We start from the raw sequence: 20,301 nt of genomic DNA, 5'->3' as shown, positions 1-20,301 counted from the left end.
GCAAAACTCTTAGAGGAGACAGAAGTGAAATATAAAAGCTGATCAGCTAGCATCAAATTTATTAATTCCGGATGCAGGGACAAATCTATTAAGAGATTTAATGCTAAAATTAGGCTTAGGCCTCCAAATCAATCGGAACATTCCTCCCCTTCCTAAACTTGCTCTACACCTCAGACAAAGAACACATTCATCCCAAGGTATGGTCAAAAGACAGGAATCAAGGAAGGTTACAGATTCTTCTGATTCACGTTAAATTTTTAAAACCCTAGGGTAATAGTAAAGAGAAAGCAACACCCTATTCCTTTAAAAGCCAGGGTAAATTGAAAACCTATGATTGAAGGTCTTCTCTGTGATGAGCTTCTTGAACCCTGTATGTCTCCCTATATAACACTCCAATACTGCCTGTAAAGAAGCCAGACAGGTCATACCAGTTAGTGTAAGACCTCAGAGCTATTAATTAGATAGTCCAAACCACCCACCCTATTGTTACTAGTAACTGTCCCCGTCCTAGCTTTACCTTACCCTAGAACTGCCTTTTCATCTCTTTGTTAGTGTAAACAAAAGAGTAGCCTTAGGACTACTTACTCAAAAACATGAGGGCCACCAGCAGCCCATAGCCTTTTTGTCAAAAATTCTTGACCCTGTAATCTGAGGGTGGCCTAAATGTATTCAATCTGTAGCAGCAACAGCCCTATTAACAGAAAAAAAAACCAGAAAATTAACTTTTAGAAGGAACCTCATTGTCAGTACACCTCACCAAGTCAAAAATATCCTTAATCAGAAGGCAGAAAGGTGGATTATTGACTGAAGAATTTTAAAATACGAAGATATCCTGTTAGAGATAATTTAACACTAACCACTGGTAATTCACTTAACCCAGCAGGTTTCCTGACTGAGAATCCAAATTTAAAGAGACCTGAGCATGAGTGTTTAGATTTAATTGGTTACCGTTCTAAAGTTAGACACGATTTAAGAGAGACCCCTTTCAAACGGGGCGGCACGTATTTGTAGATGGCTCTTCCTGGGTAATTGAAGGAAAAAGACATAATGGGTACTCGGTAGTCGATGGGGAACTCCTTGCAGAAGTAGAGTCAGGAATACCACCCAGTAATTGGTCTGCCCAAACATGTGAATTGTTTGCATTAAATCAAGCCTTAAAGCACCTGCAGAGCTAAGAAAGGACTATTTCTACTGATTCCAAACATGCCTTCTGGGTAGCTCACAGCTTTGAAACAAAAAAAATTAGACTGAACGAGGTCTTCAAAGGCCAAGACCTGGTCCACAAGGAATTAATCACTCAAATATTAGATAACCTCCAGTTGCCAGAAGAAATAGCTGTTGTCCATGTCCCAGGACATTGAAGAGGTATCTCTTTTGAAAGCCAGGGAAATAACCTTGCACGTCAAATAGCCAAACAAGCTGCCGTTTCCTCTGAAATGCCTGTTGTTCACTTAACCCCTTGCCTTCTTCCCCTAACTGCAGTTCCCATCTTCTTTCCCACTGAAAAAGAGAAATTCATAAAATTAGGGGCTAAAGAAAATTCAGAAGGGAAATGGGTGTTACCAGACCAAAGAAAAATGTTATCCAATCCCCTTATGAGAGAAGACCTCTCTCATCTGCATCAAGGGACTCACTGGGGGCCTCAAGCTATGTGTGATACAGTCCTTTGGGTTTATGGATGTGTAGGAATTTACGCTTTGGCATGACAGGTTACAGATAGTTGCCTAGTATGTACGAAGACTAATAAGCAGACCCTCAGAAAACCACCTCTTAGGGGAAGGTATCCGGAATTAAGACTGTTCCAAAGTATCCAAGCTGATTACACCAAGATGCCCCCAATTGGTTGTCTAAAGTATTTACTAGTAATAGTAGATCACCTTACTCATTGGGTAGAAGCTATTTCCTTTCAAGTGCAACTGCTAATAATGTAGTCAAAACATTAGTTGAAAATATTACACCCAGGTTTGGATTAATAGGAAACATTGATTCAGATAATGACATTTCACTGCACATGTCATTAAGAAATTAGCCCAGGTACTGGATATAACATGGGAAATCATACTCCCTGGCACCCACCTTCATCAGGAAGAGTGGGAAACAAAAATGAACCAAACTCTAAGAAGCCACTTAAGCAAATTTTAGTCTTAGAGACTTGGTTGCCATGGACTAGATGCCTTCCCATTGCCCTGTTGAGAATCTGAACTACTCCTCAGAGAGATGTCGGCTTATCTCCTTATGAAATGTTGTATAAGTTGCTCTATTCGCACTCCACTGCTGACATTCCCAAGTTCGAAACAAAAGATCAGTTTCTCAGAAATTATGTCCTTGGTTTATCTTCCACTTTCTCTTGCCTCAGAACTAAAGGTCTTTTAGCACAGGCACCACCCCGAGAGTTTCCAGTACACCAACATCAGCCTAGGGACCACAGCCTCGTCAAAAGTTGGAGGGAAAGAAAACTCGAACCAGCTTAGGAAGGACGCTGCCTAGTGCTTCTAACCATTGAGAACACAGTTAAAACAGCAGAAATAGGATGGACTCATCACACCCAGGTCAAAAGAGCACCACCTCCTCCAGAATCATGGACAGCTATTTTAGGGCTAACTCCAAACAAGCTAAAGCTAAAACGGGTTTGATCCTCTTATGTTGCATCTCTTTCTTTTTCCCATCTATTGCCAGTCATCTTGTTATTAATGTAACTAAGTCGAGTTCACCCCAAACTATTACCTTTGATGCTTGCCTTGTGATGCCCTGTGGAGATGTGTCAAACCAGAGGCAACTCTTCACTTTGGAAAAGTATCTTTGTCCTTCCCAGCTCTTCTCAGACTGGAATTCTGTTAACTGGGATAAGTTAGTTTGGGAAGAGTTGGACGGAGATTCCAGTATAAACTGAGAGTCTTGCCCTCCCAATACAAAACTTTTATGCCATAGTTGATCCAACATTCTGTGGACCACTAAAGAGCAAGAATAGACTGCCCCAACCAGTAGTTGTAATTTCCTAAAGCCATACATTCATTTTACTAAAGGAACAGCTTCCTCTAACTGTCAACTAAACCAATGCAATCCAGTACAGGCTATTATCTCAAACCCTCTAAGTTCTTCCCCTTCTCTAAGCCAGTTCCCTTCTTTAAGCCGGTTTTATAGTATGGAGGCTGAGGTTTCAGGAGCAGACCCAAATCCTTTGAAATACTCTTCATTGCTCCCCCACCACCTACACCTTCCCCTAAGCCTTCTTCCAGAACCTCCCACAACAAAACTGTTGTTCTTCCTCCATCTAATGACAAGACCAAGGTAGCTATTGTAGAAGTCAAAGACCTAAAACAAACTTTGGCAATTGAGACAGGATATCAAAATACAAATGCCTGGTTGGAATAGATTAAATATTTCATCCACACTTTAAACAAAAGCAATTGTTATGCTTGTGCACACAGCAGGCCAGAGGCCTAGACTGTCCCCTTGCCACTATGATGGTCCTCCAGTCAACCAGGCATGGGCTCTATGGTAGCTCTTTTCCAGGATTCCACAGCCTGGGGTAACAAGTCGTGCCAAGCTCTTTCTCTGTTATATCCCAAAGTTCAACACCCTGCAGGTCAGCCGAGGGCCATCCAGCTTCCGTCTCCCAACACTGAGTTCACTTTGTGTCTCTCATGAAAAAGAGGAAACTTAGCATCCTTTAGAGACCTAAAAGGATGCAGTGAGCTTAAGACTTTCCAAGAGCTCACCAACCAGTCAGCCCTTATATACCCCCGAGCAGATGTATGGTGATACTGTGGTAGACCTTTGCTGGACACTCTGCCAAGTAACTGGAGTGTCACTTGCGCCCTAGTCCAATTGACTATCTGTTTCACCCTGGCATTTTATCAACCAGAGAAACTAAAAAAACACAATGTCATAAAGCAAGGGAAGCCCGTTATGGGTCTTTCCACTCCCACATTTATTTAGATGCAATTGGAGTCCCATGAGGAGTACCAAATAAATTTAAGACCTGAGATCAAATAGCTGCTGGATTTGAGTCAATATTTTGGTAGGTGACAATTAATAAAAATGTAGATTAGATATATTACACCTATTACAACCAACAGCAGTTTATTAACTATACTAGATATGCTGTTAAAGGAATAGCTGAGCGATTAGGGCCTACTAGCCAGATGGCTTGGGAAAATAGAATGACCTTAAACTTGATATTAGCAGAAAAAGGGGAAGTTTGAATCGTGATTAAAACTCAATGTTGTACCTTCATCCCAAACAATACCGCCCCTGATGAAAGTATAACAAAGGCGTCTCAAGGTCTAACTGCTCTGTCAACTGAGTTAGCAAAAAACTCAGGAGTAAATGACCCCTTCACAGGGTGGCTAGAAAAATGGTTTGATAAATGGAAAGGGATCATAGCCTCCATCCTTACTTCCCTTGCGATTGTAGCAGTAGTACTTATCCTTGTTGGATGCTGCATCATACCTTGCATCCACAGGCTAGTCCAAAGACATATAGAAACAGCCCTTACTAAAACTTCTGTCAGTTCCCCTCCACTGTATTCTGACAAGCTCTTTCTTTTAGAAAACCAAGCAGAACAGCTAAGCCAAGACATGTTAAAGAAGTTTGAAGAGGAGACCTATAAAATTCAAAAGGGGGAAATTGTTAAGTACAATGAGTTCTGAGTTCCTCTGGGAACCAGTATGTCAGTATTGTCAGCTTCCTTCTATTTTGTTCTCCATTTTAAAGTTTAACTTCCTTGATCTTTACACCTCCTTGCCCTTAGTTTTAGTAAACAACCCCCTTCTACCCTTTATACTCACATATTTAGAGTCCTAGGTCATCCTTAGTCACCTGCTCTGTCCTTAGTCATCCTTAGTCACCTGCTCTGTAACCATCCTTCCCGCCAAAACTGCTCACCCCACCACTCTGGCTCGTACCCAAATAGCCTATCAGAATTAGTTTAGACTGTGCTGTCCAACCCTAGCCAATAGGGAAATGACACAGCAGTAGGGACTAACTGCATTAGGGATAAGAACCCCTTCTCTTCCCTTGTCCAGTGTACTCTTGTGACCACTTCAGGCGCGAGTGGCACCCTTCTGCAAAAGTAAATTGCCTTACTGAGAAAGCTTTTTGCCGGAGTGCTGATGATTCTTTGCAGCACCGAGCATTTGTTTCTAACATCAACTATCTACTTTCATTTTTCAGGTTAAGAAATCTCCAAAACAGTTGGCTGCTTATATAAATAGGTAAGAGTTTCTTTAAAGTTTGTGGTAAACAACAAATATGGAAGCTAGGTAAGGATGACATTAAGGGAAAAAATAAGCATTCTCTTGTCATAATAATAATAAACTTATAGTCAGACAGCTCCTTTGTGCCAGTATCTGCACTAATAAACACATCAATATTGTCTCTGCTCCTTACAACAGTCGTACTCTGTAGATAACATTACCCCTAACAGCTGATGAGAAAACTTAAGATCAGAGAAGTTAAGTGATTTGTTCAGAATCATTTAGCTAGAAAAGTGGTAAGAATGACATTCATTCTCAGATCTGCCTAACTTCTAAAGGCACTTTCTACAAAACCACTGGTTTTCAAAGTGTGATTTGAGGACCTGGGGGTCCCTAAAGACCATTCATAGAATTTATGAAGTCAGAATTACTTCTATAGCAATACTAAGACATTGACTGTCTTCATTCTCTTTTTTGAGGGCATAATACAATTTTTCAAGAAGCTATATGCCATTTGATATCACAATAGACTGAATGGAGAAGCAGAAATGAGAACCCAGCTGTCTTTTGTTAAATCAGATATTAGAGATACATAAAAATGTAAAACAGTACCATTCTTCTCATTTTTAAACAAGTTATTTTAGAAAATATGGGATTTTGGTAAGATAGTCCATGTTAGTATTAATATGTAATTAGTCTGTTGTTTGAATGAATTAACATGTTTTTAAATTTTGTTTTAGTTTTTACACAGTAAATATCAACAGATATTATTCACATAAAAAATTATTTTGACTGGGCATGGTGGCTCAGGCCTGTATTCCCAGCACTTTGGGAGGTCAAGGCAGGTGGATCACAAGGTCAAGAGATTGAGATCATCCTTGCCAACGTGGTGAAACCCTGTCTCTACTAAAAATACAAAAATTAGTTAGACGTGGTGGCACGCGCCTGTAGTCCCAGCTACTCAGGAGGCTGAGGCAAGAGAATCACTTGAACCTGGGAGGCAGAGGTTGCAGTGAGCCGAGATCACATCACTGCACACCAGCCTGGCGACAGAGCAAGACTCTGTCTCAAAAAAAAAAAGATTATTTTGAGTCATTAATAATTTTTAAGGGGGCAAAGCATCCTGACACCAAAACATTTGAGAACCACTATATTAAACCTTGAGGGTTGCTCTATTGTGTTCTGTCTTACTCAAATAAATTAATATACTTCAGCTTGAACTTTAAAATATACAAACTTGCAATCTTATTTGCTACTTTGTTAGGAAAAGATTAGGTTTCTAGAAAATGTTGTGATTTTCTTACTCCCAGAATAGCCTTTAATATTTCATTTTTAAAAGCATTCTAGTTATTATGTCTGTCTTCATTTTTATTTGGTATAAAATGTCATCCTTTACATTGTCTTCCAGATAATTTGTAATTTCCTTTTTACTTTCCTCTTCAACTCAGAATTAAGATTTTTAAAATTCTACTTCAAATTTTAGTGGATTACAATCACAAAATATAGCCTATTAATTCTCTGTTTAAAACTTTTAAAGGATTTCATATGGTTCTTTTTCATTTAAGAAAATAAATTCTTTTTACAGAACAGTTGGACAAACTTTGAAAAGCCCAGATAAACTTCATAAAGTGATCTATCGCAGAAAGAAAGTTCATCATCCCTTTCCAAATCCTTGTTACAGAAAAAAACAGTCCCCTGGAAGTGGGGGCTGTGACATGGCAAATAAAGAAAATGAACTGGCTTGTGCAAGCCACCTGCCTGAAAAATTACACCATGATAGTCGAACATATTTGGTTAACTCCAGTGATTCTGGTTCTTCACAGACAGAAAGCCCATCATCAAAATATAGTGGGTTTTTTTCTGAGGTAAGTCTTTTCTCTAAGTCATGTCTAGTTTAACTTTGTTCCTGTTATAATCTTGATTTTTTTCTTTGCCATATTCCACTAGGAGAATAATTTGCCACCTATTGAATGTAGACTTATTTGAGTCATAGTAACTCCCTGAGATTAGCCAAATTTGAATTAATAATTTATTCCATTTCTCTAAGATGGGATGAAATGCTTAACAGGCTGCTAAAACTATCCAGAATGACAAGTTAGCCAGGAGATATTTAAGGAAGGGAAAAGGAGAAATCTTGCCTAAAAAAGTGGAGCACTAGGCCAGACACAGTGGCTCACACCTGTAATCCCAGCACTTTGGGAGGCCGAGGTGGGTGGATCACGAGGGTTAGGAGTTTGAGACCAGCATGGCCAACATGGTGAAACCCCATCTCTACTAAAAATACAAAAATTAGCTGAGCATGGTGGCAGGTGCCTGTGATCCCAGCTACTCAGAAGGAGGCTGAGACAGGAGAATCGCTTGAACCTGGGAGTTGGAGGTTGCAGTGAGTTGAGATCGCACCATTGCACTCCAGCCTGTGCAACAGAGCGACTCCGTCTCAAAAAAAATAAAAATAAAAAGAAGGACAACATCTGCAGGCAGATCACCTGAGGTCACGAGTTCCAGACCAGCCTGGCCAACATGGTGAAACCCTGTCTTTACAAAAGTACAAAAATTAGCCGGGCATGATGGTGGGTGCTTGTAATCCCAGCTGCTCAGGAGGCTGAGGCAAAAGACTCACTTGAACCTGGGAGGCAGAGGTTGCAGTGAGCCATGATCGTGGCATTGCACTCTAGCCTAGGCAAGAGAGCATGACTCCATCTCAAAAAAAAAAAAGTGGACCACTGAAGCCAGTTATCCAGACACATTTAGCTGGGCTCTCGAAATTGCCTAGTTAAAGCATAGTTCAGGCAAACCTTCTGTGGTTTGCTGCTCTTCTGGCTTAAGCAAAACTGGTTGTTTTAAGAGACTCAAAAGCGTTTTTGAGAGTGATAGAAATATTCTACAACTGGACCTGGCCAACATGGCAAAACCCCATCTCTACTAGAAATACAAAAATTAGCTGGGCATGGTGGCACACTTTGGGAGGCCAAGGTAGGTGGATCACTTGAGGTCAGGAGTTCAAGACCAGCCTGGCCAACATGGCAAAACCCCGTCTTTACCAAAAATACAAAAATTACCCAGGCGTGATGGTGCACACCTATAATACCAGCTACTTGGGAGGCTGATGCTCAAGAATTGCTTGAACCTGGGAGGCGGAGGTTGCAGCGAGCCAAGGTCATGTCACTGCACTCCAGCCTGGGTTACAGAGTGAGATTCTGTCTCAAAAAAAAAAGTGGACAAAGGACACAACAGACACTTTTCAAAGGAAGACATATATGTAGCTGACAAGCATATGAAAAAATGCTCAGCCTAAATGCTAAACCTAAAATCACTAATCATTAGAGAAATGCAAATTGAAACCACGACGAGATATCTCATACCAGTTAGAATGGCTATTATTAAAAAGTCAGAAAATACAGATTCTGGCAAGGTTGTAGAAAAAAGGGAACACTTATACACTGCTGGTGACAGTGTAATTTAGTTTCAGCCATTGTGAAAGCAGTGTGACAATTTTTCAAAGAACTGAAAACAATCTCATGATTGGATGTATACCCAAAGGAATATAAAACATTCTACCATAAAGACACATGTATGTGTATGTTCATCACAGCACTATTCACAGTAGCAAAGACATGGAATCAATCGAAATGCCCATCAGTGATAGACTGGAAAAAGAAAATGTGCATATACACCATGGAATACTATGCAGCCGTAAAAAGAACGAGATCATATCATTTGCAGTCACACAGGTGAACCTGGAGGCCATTATCCTAAGTGAACTAATACAGGAACGGAAAGCCAAATACTTCATGTTCTCAGTTGGAGTGGAAGCTAAACCCTGCGCTAGTGCATATGGACACAAAGATGGGAACAACAGACATGAGGCCTACCTTAGGGTGGAGGGTGAGAAGAGAGTGAGGATCAAAAATCTACCTATCGGCCGGGTGCGGTGGCTCAAGCCTGTAATCCCAGCACTTTGGGAGGCCGAGACGGGCGGATCACGAGGTCAGGAGATCGAGACCATCCTGGCTAACACAGTGAAACCCCGTTTCTACTAAAAAAAATACAAAAAACTAGCCGGGCGAGGTGGCGGGCGCCTGTAGTCCCAGCTACTCGGGAGGCGGAGGCAGGAGAATGGCGTAAACCTGGGAGGCAGAGCTTGCAGTGAGCTGAGATCCGGCCACCGCACTCCAGTCTGGGCGACAAAGCGAGACTCCGTCTCAAAAAAAAAAAAAAAAAAAAAAACCTACCTATCAGTTACTACACTTACTACCTGTGTAACGAAATAATCTGTACACCAAACCCCTACAACATGCAGACTACCTGTATAACCTGCACATGTGTCCCTGAACATAAAATAAGTTTGTTTTGTTTTGTGTTTTGAAACAGGGACTCTTGCTCTGTCACCCAGGCTGGGGTGCAGTGGTGCAATCTTGGCTCAGTGCAACCTCCACCTCCCACGTTCAAGCAATCCTCCCACCTCAACCTCCAGAGTAACTGGGACTACAGGCATGTGCCACCACACCCAGCTAATTTTTGTATTTCCTATAGAGATAGGGTTTTGCCATGTTCCCCAGGTTGGTCTCAAACTACTGAGCTGAAGCGATCAACGTGCCTCAGCCCCATCCTAAAGTGCTGGGATTACAGGTGTGAGCCACTGTGCCTGGCCAGTATAAAAGTTTTTTTTAAAAAGTTTCAGTTGTGCATTTTAAAAACTACCACAGTGAGACATCTTTCTCAAGAACCCCCAAAACGTTACATTCTCAATTTCACTACTTTTTGCTAAACCTTACATTTAATAGGTTTATTGATTATTCTTGTGTCATACCTGTTTTCTTGATTGACCAGTACCTGCTCTAAAAACCTAAATCTGAAAGTGATACCATAGCATCTTAGCCAAGTTAAAATACATATAACCATTGACCTAGCTGTTCCAATTGTAAAATTAATTTTAACAAAAGTATCTGTACAAGTGCACATATTTACATACCTCAGGATGCCCACTGATGCATAGTTTTGATAGGTAAAAAGCAGAATCTAAATAAATTATGGTATATAAAGACTAGAGAATGTGCTGCTGTTTTTTGTTGTTGTTGTTGTTTTTAAGAGATGAGGTCTCACTGTCTCACTGTCTTTCCCAGGCTGGACTCAAACTCCTGAGCTCAAGTGGTTCTCCCACCTCAGCTTCCCAAGTAGCTAAGACTGTAGGCACACAGCACTGTGCCAGGCTATGCTGTTGTTCTTTAAAAGTGAAGTTGGGCCTGGTGGAGTGGCTCATGCCTGTAATCCCAGCACTTGGGAGGCCAAGGTTGGTGGATCATGTGAGGTCAGGAGTTCAAGACCAGCTTGGCCAACATGGCAAAACCCCATCTCTACTAAAAATAGAAAAATTAGTTGAGTGTTGTGGTGGGTGCCTATAATCCCAGCTACTTGGGGAGGCTGAAGCAGGAGAATCACTTGAGCCTGGAGGTGGAGGTTGCAGTGAGCTGAGATCGTACCACTGCACTCCAGCCTGGGCAACAGAGCAAGACCCTGTCTCCAAAAACAAGCTTGATCTATGTTTTGACATTGAAAAGTGTTCATATATTATAGGTAAAAAAGGTTTTGAACAATATAGATAATGACTTTTTCAGAGTGGTTATATGTGTACTTAGTTTGTCTTTGTCTACAAAATGGTCAGGAAAGATACATATCAGTCTGTTAACTGATTATTTCTGCGGAGGGATATTGGATGTTTTTGTGGGCAGGCAGAGAGTATTTTTATCTTACATAGTTCTGTGTTAAACACATTAGAACAGGAAAATGACACTTCATTACATAACAATAAATAGATAAATTTAAATGATACTACAACACTTGTCAAAAACTGAGTTTTTGTGATTCTCATGCCATTCATTTGGTAATGACTAGCGTAGATGTTTACATTTTTCTTTTATCCATGTTATAAATTAAGTCCTGGTTTATAGGTCAGCTAAAAATAATTTTACAAATTATTGGTTTTTAAAAGAAAAACGGTAGCTAGTAAAAAGTATAAACGGGTCTTAAATTTGTTCAGATCATTTGTTTACTATGGTCAACTGCAGTATTCCTTTTAGTGGGCCAGTAAAAGGAGTTACTTTTGCATAATATTTAACTATGTCTACCAGAACGATTTAATAAAACAATAGTTTCATACCCTGTTTCAGTATGCTTTTTAACAAATCAGATTATTGCGTTTCAGGTTTCTCAGGACCATGAAACAATGGCCCAAGTTTTGTTCAGCAGGAATATGAGATTGAATGTAGCTTTAACTTTCTGGAGAAAGAGAAGCATAAGTGAACTTGTAGCTTATTTGTTGAGGTAAGTGTGACGTTTTATCCTCTTTGTTCAGTCACTGTTTTTCTGAGACAAGGTCTTGCTTTGTCATCCAGGTTGGAGTGCAGTAGCACAATCATGGCTCACTGCAGCCTCAACCTGCTGGGCTCAAGCAGCCCTCCCACCTCAGCCTCCCGAGTAGCTGAGTACAGGCGCACATCAGCACACCTGGCTAATTTTTAAAAAAATTTTTGGAAGAAATGAGGTATCATGTTTCCCAGGCTAGTCTCAAACTCCTGAGCTCAGGTGAACCTTCTTCATTATTCTAAACTGCCTATATGTAGCTTCAGTAGAGACAGTGTGGCTTACGTTACATTCGTCACCCATCTAAGAGTAACCAAAATACAGAAAACAGTGTTTTATCAGATTGAACAAACCTGTTACCTTTTCTGACTGCCATTCTTACCTGTAAAACTAAGAGATAACAATATGGGAAAACTAACCTTCTAAAAATCCCGTTTGAGGCTAGGTGTGGCAGTTCTTGCCTATAATCCCAGCATTTGGGGAGGCTGAGGTGAGAGAGTCACTTGAGCCCAGGAGTGAGAGACTGAACAACATAGCAAGACTCTATCTCTACAAAAAATAAAAATAATTAGCCAGGCACAGTGATGCGTGCTTGTGGTCGCAGGTACTTGGGAGGATCACTTGAACCCAGGAGTTGTAGTGAGCTGTGATTATGCAACTACATTCCAGCCTGGGCAACAGAATGAGACCCCGTTTCTTGAAAAAAATATTTTTAATAAAAATAAAAAGTAAACATCCCTTTTGAGTGGGAATTTGAAGCATTACTTTCCTCATTGTATTTAAGTCTCTCAAATGTTACCTTAGGGAAGCCTTCTTTGACCACCTTATTTTAAAATACCTATTACTCCACTCCCTATTTCCCTTTCCTGTTTTATTTTTCTCCATAGCACTTACATCAACTTGCTCTATATGTCTTATGTCTAGTTATTTGTTTATTACCTGTCTCTGCCCCACCCCCCAATCCCCACACTTGCTCACACACTGGAATACAAGCCCTGTCATTTTTCATTGCTCTATCCACAGACCTGACTCATTGTAGATACTGACATTGGTAAATGAATGAATTTCTCAAATGCAGTGTGAATAATCATAATATGAAAGTAAATAAGGAAATCAGCTCTCTAAGGCAATGCTATTCTTTTTATACTCTCAGGATAGAAGATCTTGGCGTTGTGGTAGATTGCCTTCCTGTGCTCACCAATTGGTAAAAACAATATTTTTCAGAAAAAAAGTAAGATTAAAGGAGGTCAAATTATGGCCCATCTATATTTTTATAACTTGGTATTTATTTTAGTTTACAGGAAGAAAAACAATATATCTCACTTGGCTGCTGTGTAGACTTGTTGCCTCTAGTAAAGTCACTACTTAAAAGCAAATTTGAAGAGTAAGTGCTAATCTGAATCTTGATTCATTTTTCTTTTTCAACATCCTTGATTTTGTGCTTTGTGGGTACATAGTAGATTGGGCTCCATGAGACATACAAGGTTTCTGTTTTCAAGAAGCTAATAGTACAATTAGGAAAAGAGTATGAAATGACTAAAGGACAATTATAAAAGCATCTCTAAACAAATTACATGAAATATACTTTTGTGAAATAGATCATGAAGGTAACAACTTTTTAAAAGGGAAGAGACCAATGTGTGTATGTGTTTTTTGGGAAGGAAAGTATCATCTCTTATAAAAAGGGTTCTTAGATGAAAACACTTGAATTTTGTAACAAAATGTCATTTCAGATATGTTATAGTTGGTTTAAACTGGCTTCAAGCAGTCATTAAAAGGTGGTGGTCAGAACTATCATCCAAAACAGAAATTATAAGTGATGGGTGAGTATACCTTTAAAGATAAACTCATGCTGAAATTTTCTTCAGGAAAGCAGCTTGATTAAACTAGGTAATAATTTTATCCCGTTTTCATCAGTGTGTGGTATTTATTCTCTTCATATTCAGAGCGATACTAACTTAAGAGACTGTTCATTTGTGAAAACCACACCTGGAAGTTGAATTCCAGAGCCTCCTAACCCTCTGTATTCTGGCACAACCCTACCCTTCATTTTAGAAGAAAAACACAATAGCGGTTTAATCCTCCTCTTCATTATATGAGTAAGGGATGGAAAAGAGATGCCCATAGTTGAATAAGGAATGGAGGCACCCTGCAGGGTCCTTTAGCCTAGACATTAACCTGAAAGTCTGGTGTCGATGTTTATAGTTCTAAAAACTATATTATTACTGCCTTGATGTGAAAATTGTGGGTATTCTACTAGAGTATAGCCAGATTATCATGAAACCACAGAAAAATATCTCCCAACAGTTTCCTTAAAGTCCATAATTTTGGGCCAGGCGTGGTGGCTGATGCCTGTCTGTAATCCCAGCACTTTGGGAGGCCAAGGCAGGCAAATCACTTGAGCTCACAAGTTTGAGACAGCCTGGGCAACATGATGAAACCCCGTCTCTACAAAAAATACAAGAATTAGCCAGGTATGGCAGTGTGCGCCTATAGTCCCAGCTACTCACGCTGAGGCAGTTGGATCGCTTGAGCCCAGGAGGTGGAGGTTGCAGTGAGCCGAGATGGCACCACTGCACTCCAGCCTGGCGATAGAGCCAGCCCTGGTCTCAAAAAAAAAAAAAAAAAGTCCACAATTTCTTTTATAGGCTCTCAAAATTTTCTACTTCACACCCGAGCAATGTCCAAATGTTCCAAATGCCTGGTCATTTTCTTACCTGCTTTGACAACTAAATATTTTCTTTCTTTTTTTAATCAAAATCAAGTACGAAATTTTATTAATTTTGGAATTGACAAAACATCTTTTGTTTTTTCCAAGAATTAATTAAATTGGAGGTGTATGGGGGTATTATGTGAATAAACCTTTAATTTTCATGACTGACATGTATTATTCTAAAAGTTATTTGACTTTTTTTAAAATTTCCATGTTCCCGAATGTTTTATTTCAAATAGCATCATTTTCTCCTGATAAATACCTGAAAAATTTTAGAATCGTTTTTATTATGCATATTTAGGATGAAAGTTTATATCTTAATATATTTGCTTTCTCATTTTTCTTCCTTTTTTTTGTTTTAGAAATATAAAAATTTTAAAACAACAATTAAGTGGATTATGGGAACAGGAAAACCATCTTACTTTGGTTCCAGGATATACTGGTAATATAGCTAAGGTAATCTATATTTAAGCTTATAAACATTAAAAATTAGAAATAATATTTTACATTTATTAATGAATTTTTCAAGTCTCTGGGCAGAATAATTTGGTACTGTTCTGATGTCTAAAGTCAATTTCATATTTGCAAATGCTTCAGGTCCTCTGGGTGTAACTGTGACCTTGGCAGCAAGCACAGGAATTGGCCATTGAACATGTTTCATGTACAGCCCCTGAAATGCTATGCTAGAGGATATTTACAGAGGATTTTAATCAGAGAAAAATATTTGAAAAAATTTTGAGAATCCAATAAGGAAAGCATCAGAAAACAAGATGAGGAACTCAGGAAACAAGGGATAAGGAACACAATTAAATGGTTTTGGAGATTAATTTTTACTTTTGCTAATGTTATGCTTTTTGAGAAGGTAAACTATTTAAATCACAGTGAATTTGACTTTGGTCTTTATTGATTTATCTCTTAAAGGAAAAAGTAAAAATTACTAGTTTGAATTTTAATATTTAAACTCCAGAAAACATTGGTAGTTAGGCCGAGCACAGTGGTTTACGCCTGTAATCCTAGCACTTTGGGAGGCCAAGGCAAGCAGATCACCTGAGGTCAGGAGTTTGAGACCAGCCTGGTTGGTGAAACCCCGTTTCTACTAAAAATATAAAAAATTAGCTGGGTGTGATGGCACGTGGCTATAATCCCAGCTACTCGGGAGGCTGAGGCAGGAGAATCGCTTGAACCCAGGAGGCGGAGGTTGTGGTGAGCCGAGATTGCGAGCCATTGTACTTTAGTTTGGGCAACAGAGTGAAATTCCGTCTTAAAAAAAAAGAAAAAACATTGGTAGTTAAAAAATAATTGAAGAAAAAATTGTAATTCAGAAATACTTTTACTCTATTACTGGGCATACTGCTATCATAAATGGGCATTAGTCAGGAATATAAAAAGCATTCTTTGGTTTTAAGTATATATATATTTCTATATATAATTTCTAAATATACAAATAAATATATATTTAAATATATATTTAGATAAATAAATATATATATAGAAATGTATATATATTTCTAAATAAGAGGATTTATGTCATGGACCTAGTTACAAAATTTTTCTCGTAGACAAAACAACTACTTAGAATTCAGGGGAAAAATAAATATAATGCTAAGGGAAACAGAGGCTTGGGCAAACCCAGGTATCCTTGAGGGATAATCTGGTTTCTACTCCAAGATCATAAGTTCACATCTTACAGGAGACAGATGCTTTCAGGGAATGAATCTAGCTGAGGGAAGAAAAGCAAATGGGAGTGATACCAACAGTGACCAACCAGAAGCTTATCTCCTGTCAAAGTGACAGCCGCAAAGGAACTCTGGCCATTGCTATGGAAGACCATGGCCCCCCCGCCAAAAAAAAAAGGTCTCAGATACCTTCAAAAATAGAAGCAAGGCCGGGCGCGGTGGCTCAAGCCTGTAATCCCAGCACTTTGGGAGGCCGAGATGGGCGGATCATGAGGTCAGGAGATCGAGACCATCCTGGCTAACACGGTGAAACCCCATCTCTACTAAAAAATACAAAAAAAAAACTAGCCGGGCGAGGTGGCGGGCGCCTGTAGTCCCAGCTACTCGGGAGGCTGAGGCAGGAGAATGGCGGGAACCCGGGAGGCGGAGCTTGCAGTGAGCCGAGATCTGGCCACTGCACCCCAGCCTGGGCGACAGAGCGAGACTCCGCCTCAAAAAAAAAAAAAAAAAAAAAAAATAGAAGCAAAATGATACATCAACCAAGTTTGTTACCACCCTGTGGGATTTTACTCTATAGAACTGTTTTTTTGGTTTTTGTTTTTTCTGAAACGGAGTCTTGCTCTGTCGCCCAGGCTGGAGTGCAGTGGCACGATCTCGGCTCACTGCAAGCTCCGCCTCCCGGGTTCACACCATTCTCCTGCCTCGGCCTCCCGAGTAGCTGGTACTACAGGCATCCACCACCACGCCCGGCTAATTTTTTGTATTTTTAGTAGAGACAGGGTTTCACCGTGTTAGCCAAGATGGTCTCGATCTCTTGACCTCATGATCTGCCCACCTCGGCCTCCCAAAGTGCTGGAATTACAGGTGTGAGCCACCGTGCCTGGCCTATAGAATTCTTAATGATGAAAATCTTATAAACAAATCAATTTCCTAGGAGGTTTTTGTTGTTGTTTTAGGTTTTTAGAGCATACATGACCAGTATTACCTTATCTAAAGGGGTGTTGCATTCTGTATAGAACTAAAAAATGATTGTTCCTTATGACTGAAATTTGCTTTCAATCAGAATTTTTTTTTTTTTTTGAAACAGAGTCTTGCTCTGTCACCCAGGCTGGAGTGCATTGTCGAAAGCTCGGCTCACTGCAACCTCCGCCTCCTGGGTTCAAGTGATTCTCCTGCCTCAGCCTCCCAAGTAGCTGGGATTACACACATGCCTGGCTAATTTTTGTATTTTTAGTAGAGATAGGATTTCACCACATTGGCCAAGCTGATTTCGAACTTCTGACCTCAGGTGACCCACCCATCTCCACCTCCCAAAGTAATGGGATTACAGGTGGGAACCACCACACTTGGCCACAGTCAGTTTTTTGCAAAGGGAGAAGCTTTATTGTGAATATGACTTTAAGGTACTGTTTATTATTGAGGACAATACTGAGTGATTAAAAGTTCAATGTGAGGTTTCTTAAGTTATGATGAGACTTTATTACAAAATTAAACCATCAAATTAATTTGTAATTTTTTGAGTATAGAAATTGAAAGAAGAGGGCCAGGCAAGGTGGCTCATGCCTGTAATCCCAGCACTGTGGGAGGCCACGGCAGGCAGATCACGAGGTCAGGAGATCAAGACCATCCTGGCCAACATAGTGAAACCCCATCTCTACTAAAATACAAAAAATTAGCCGGTTGTGGTGGTGCATGCCTGTAGTCCCAGATACTCGGGAGGCTGAGGCAGGAGAATCACTTGAACCCTGGAGGTGGAGGTTACAGAGAGCTGAGATCACACCACTGCACTCCAGCCTGATGACAGAGCAAGATTCTGTCTCAAAAAAAAAAAAGAAATTGGAAGAAGAGGCTGTTGTCAAGCTGGGTTCAAGTGAATATAGCACTGATAGTAAACAGCACTGATAGAATTTCTGTGAATGTTAGCTATGAAAGCAGAGTTGTTTGAGCATAGGAACTAACACATTCATTTAGCACTTAGCAAATATTTATTGAGCACATACTATGTGCCAGGCCCTGTGCTGAACAACTGCAGGTAAAAGCACTGAACAAGACACATCTTTTACCCTCAAAAGGCCACAAAAGGAAACTAAGGCAAATTAAGCAACAAGAAAAGAAAAGAAAATGGTTTGTTTTTGTGTGTATTTACTGTACTGTCTAATGAAATGTTTTTGTTTTATCTTCTAAGGATGTAGATGCTTATTTATTACAGTTACATTGAGAGATTTCATCTACTAAAGAGCATTTGGTTTTTCAAAACATCCCTGAACTGTGTAATTACAAAAAAAAAGTCTCGTCTGAGAACTGTGAACCGTGGAAGAAATCAAAACTCTTTTTTCTTTTAAAAAGCCACATAATGAAACCACTAATGAAATCCCAACAATCTACTTCACATTGAAGTGGAAAAATATCCAAAAGGAGCAGCTTCAATTTCATTGAGGTGAAAGTGCACTATGAAGATTATTCACCTTTGCTGCATTTGGGAGTTATATGGTTATTTGGTAACATTAAGAACTACTGGATTTTAATGCAATCCTGCATAAAAATATAATTTATACTATGTGAAAAAGTAAGACAGGACTTATTACTAGGAACCACCAAGACCAATCATCATTAACTTTTTTAAGATTGTGTTTTATTAAAAAAAAAAAAAAAAAAAAAAACACTTAAATGTGTGCAGCTATTTTCTTATGTTGGAAAGACTGAAAGTTTAAAACATGAAAAAATCAATATTAAACATTTTTTGTTCACACTGAGATACTGTGTATGTAAAATGCCTTAATTATTAATAAGCCAATATGTTATGATACCAATATCTGTTTTAAAAAACTAAAAGCAACCAATGCTTCTGGCATGATAAAATCATGGAATTAAATCAGGGGTTTACATTCTTGTAGAATGTTCTTGAAACACTCTCTGCACCATTTTTAAAACTTGAGAATAGTTTTAGTATCTCTGATATTTTTTGCCAGAATCATCATGTCATGTATGTATGTGTTATCCCTATCTAAGGAAAAAGGTGAATATGTTTTTGTATGAATGTTTAACTGGAAGTGTCCATGGACTTGGCTAATTTATATTTACTTTTTATTGTACATAGATTTCTAATATTTTTCATTCCTGTATCATTTAAACTTCCTTCATTTGAGTAAATTGACTAAATATTTCTATTTTTTGCTTTTTTAAATTCTGATTTTGTATGAATTCTAATTCTTTTTCACTACATATGTTTTTTTAAAGAGTTACATACAGTGATTTAGAGTGGTTTACAGTTAATGCTGACCTTGTATTTTAAATTCCAACACTTTGTGTCACTACCTCCTCTAATGGTTAGTATGATATGCTAGCAGACTGTATGAGGTCTTTTTTTAAAATGCCATTTTTAGTGTCAGTGAACCAAATTCTGGAATGTCTTAACAGCTCTAAATCTTACTTGTCTTGAAGATGATTGGGGTTTAATACCACTGCCGGTGGTTCACACTTCATCCCATCCTTAATATGCCTGACAGCCATCTGAGCAAAGGTTTTTAGTAATTGAATTTCTCTGCAGTAGTCCTTCAAGCACTTGAATGTAAACCTTTAGCATTTACCCGTTTAATGACTACTGATATGAATCACAAGCAAATTTCTTGCTTTAAAAAGTTATGTTTCACTGAATTATGGTTTTGTGTAGCTATATTTTATATAGCTAGATATTCCTTACAGTGAACATGAATTGTAATAATTATTTCCTTAAGTCTTTAGATTAGAATAATTTCAGATTATTGCACTTCTGTGATTTGAGAAGGTGAGTTATTTAAGAGGCCAGTTTTCAGGACATGGGAATTTGAATTGTAAACCTGTTATCTCTGTGTAACTTTAACATGATAAAATATAACCTTTCTTTGTGCTTATTCCTGTAGTTATCACTGTCTTATGTAACTGTTTGAACCAGTTAACTTGGTTGGAGTATGGTGCTAAAGAGGCTGTGGACAGGAGTTTGATGCTTTTGTAGGTTCATTAACTTTATGTACACACAAAATATTTTTATAGCTATTGATTTCACCTTCCCTCAGGTATCCATCTCACAAATTCAGGAAGACGGTATGTATAGCTTAGCATAAACCTTTCGTCTCAAATGGAAACATTACTCAAATAATGGGTATATGTGATACTGTAGACTTTTGATCTAACGTTTAAAATAATAGATTCAAAATAAGATATCTAAAATACTGTGTAATGTTTAGTTTCAAAGTATTAAGTAATATTACATCAGATATTTTTCATATTTTTCTCTGGGTCATATCATTGACTAAACTGTATTTTCAAAAATCAAACTTCAATAAATCAGACTTCAGAAAAATTAAGTGTAAGTACA

The 20,301-nt window shown here is 38.9% G+C and overlaps 1 protein-coding gene across 3 annotated transcripts in view; it reads left to right on the top strand.

The window, feature by feature from the left end:
* The window catches only part of KATNBL1 (katanin regulatory subunit B1 like 1), an 80,565-nt gene that overhangs the window by 48,298 nt on the left and 11,966 nt on the right, over positions 1 to 20,301 (top strand). For 2 of the 3 annotated variants that reach the window (XM_038009797.2, XM_038009796.2), the window contains 7 exons: positions 5,176 to 5,216; positions 6,784 to 7,063; positions 11,401 to 11,519; positions 12,712 to 12,762; positions 12,853 to 12,942; positions 13,292 to 13,381; positions 14,634 to 14,727. In XM_038009797.2, the coding sequence (XP_037865725.1) occupies positions 5,176 to 5,216; positions 6,784 to 7,063; positions 11,401 to 11,519; positions 12,712 to 12,762; positions 12,853 to 12,942; positions 13,292 to 13,381; positions 14,634 to 14,727 (765 nt within the window). Of the gene's footprint in view, positions 1 to 5,175; positions 5,217 to 6,783; positions 7,064 to 11,400; positions 11,520 to 12,711; positions 12,763 to 12,852; positions 12,943 to 13,291; positions 13,382 to 14,633; positions 14,728 to 18,132; positions 19,838 to 20,301 lie in introns of those variants that run through there. The other variant, XM_008017144.3, reaches the window with a different exon arrangement.

The sequence above is a fragment of the Chlorocebus sabaeus genome, chromosome 26 (assembly GCF_047675955.1).
Source record: "Chlorocebus sabaeus isolate Y175 chromosome 26, mChlSab1.0.hap1, whole genome shotgun sequence".
In the NCBI taxonomy this organism is placed as follows: Eukaryota; Metazoa; Chordata; class Mammalia; order Primates; family Cercopithecidae; genus Chlorocebus; species Chlorocebus sabaeus.
Note: the sequence above shows the minus strand (reverse complement) of the source record. Positions and strands in the feature narration are given on the sequence as shown.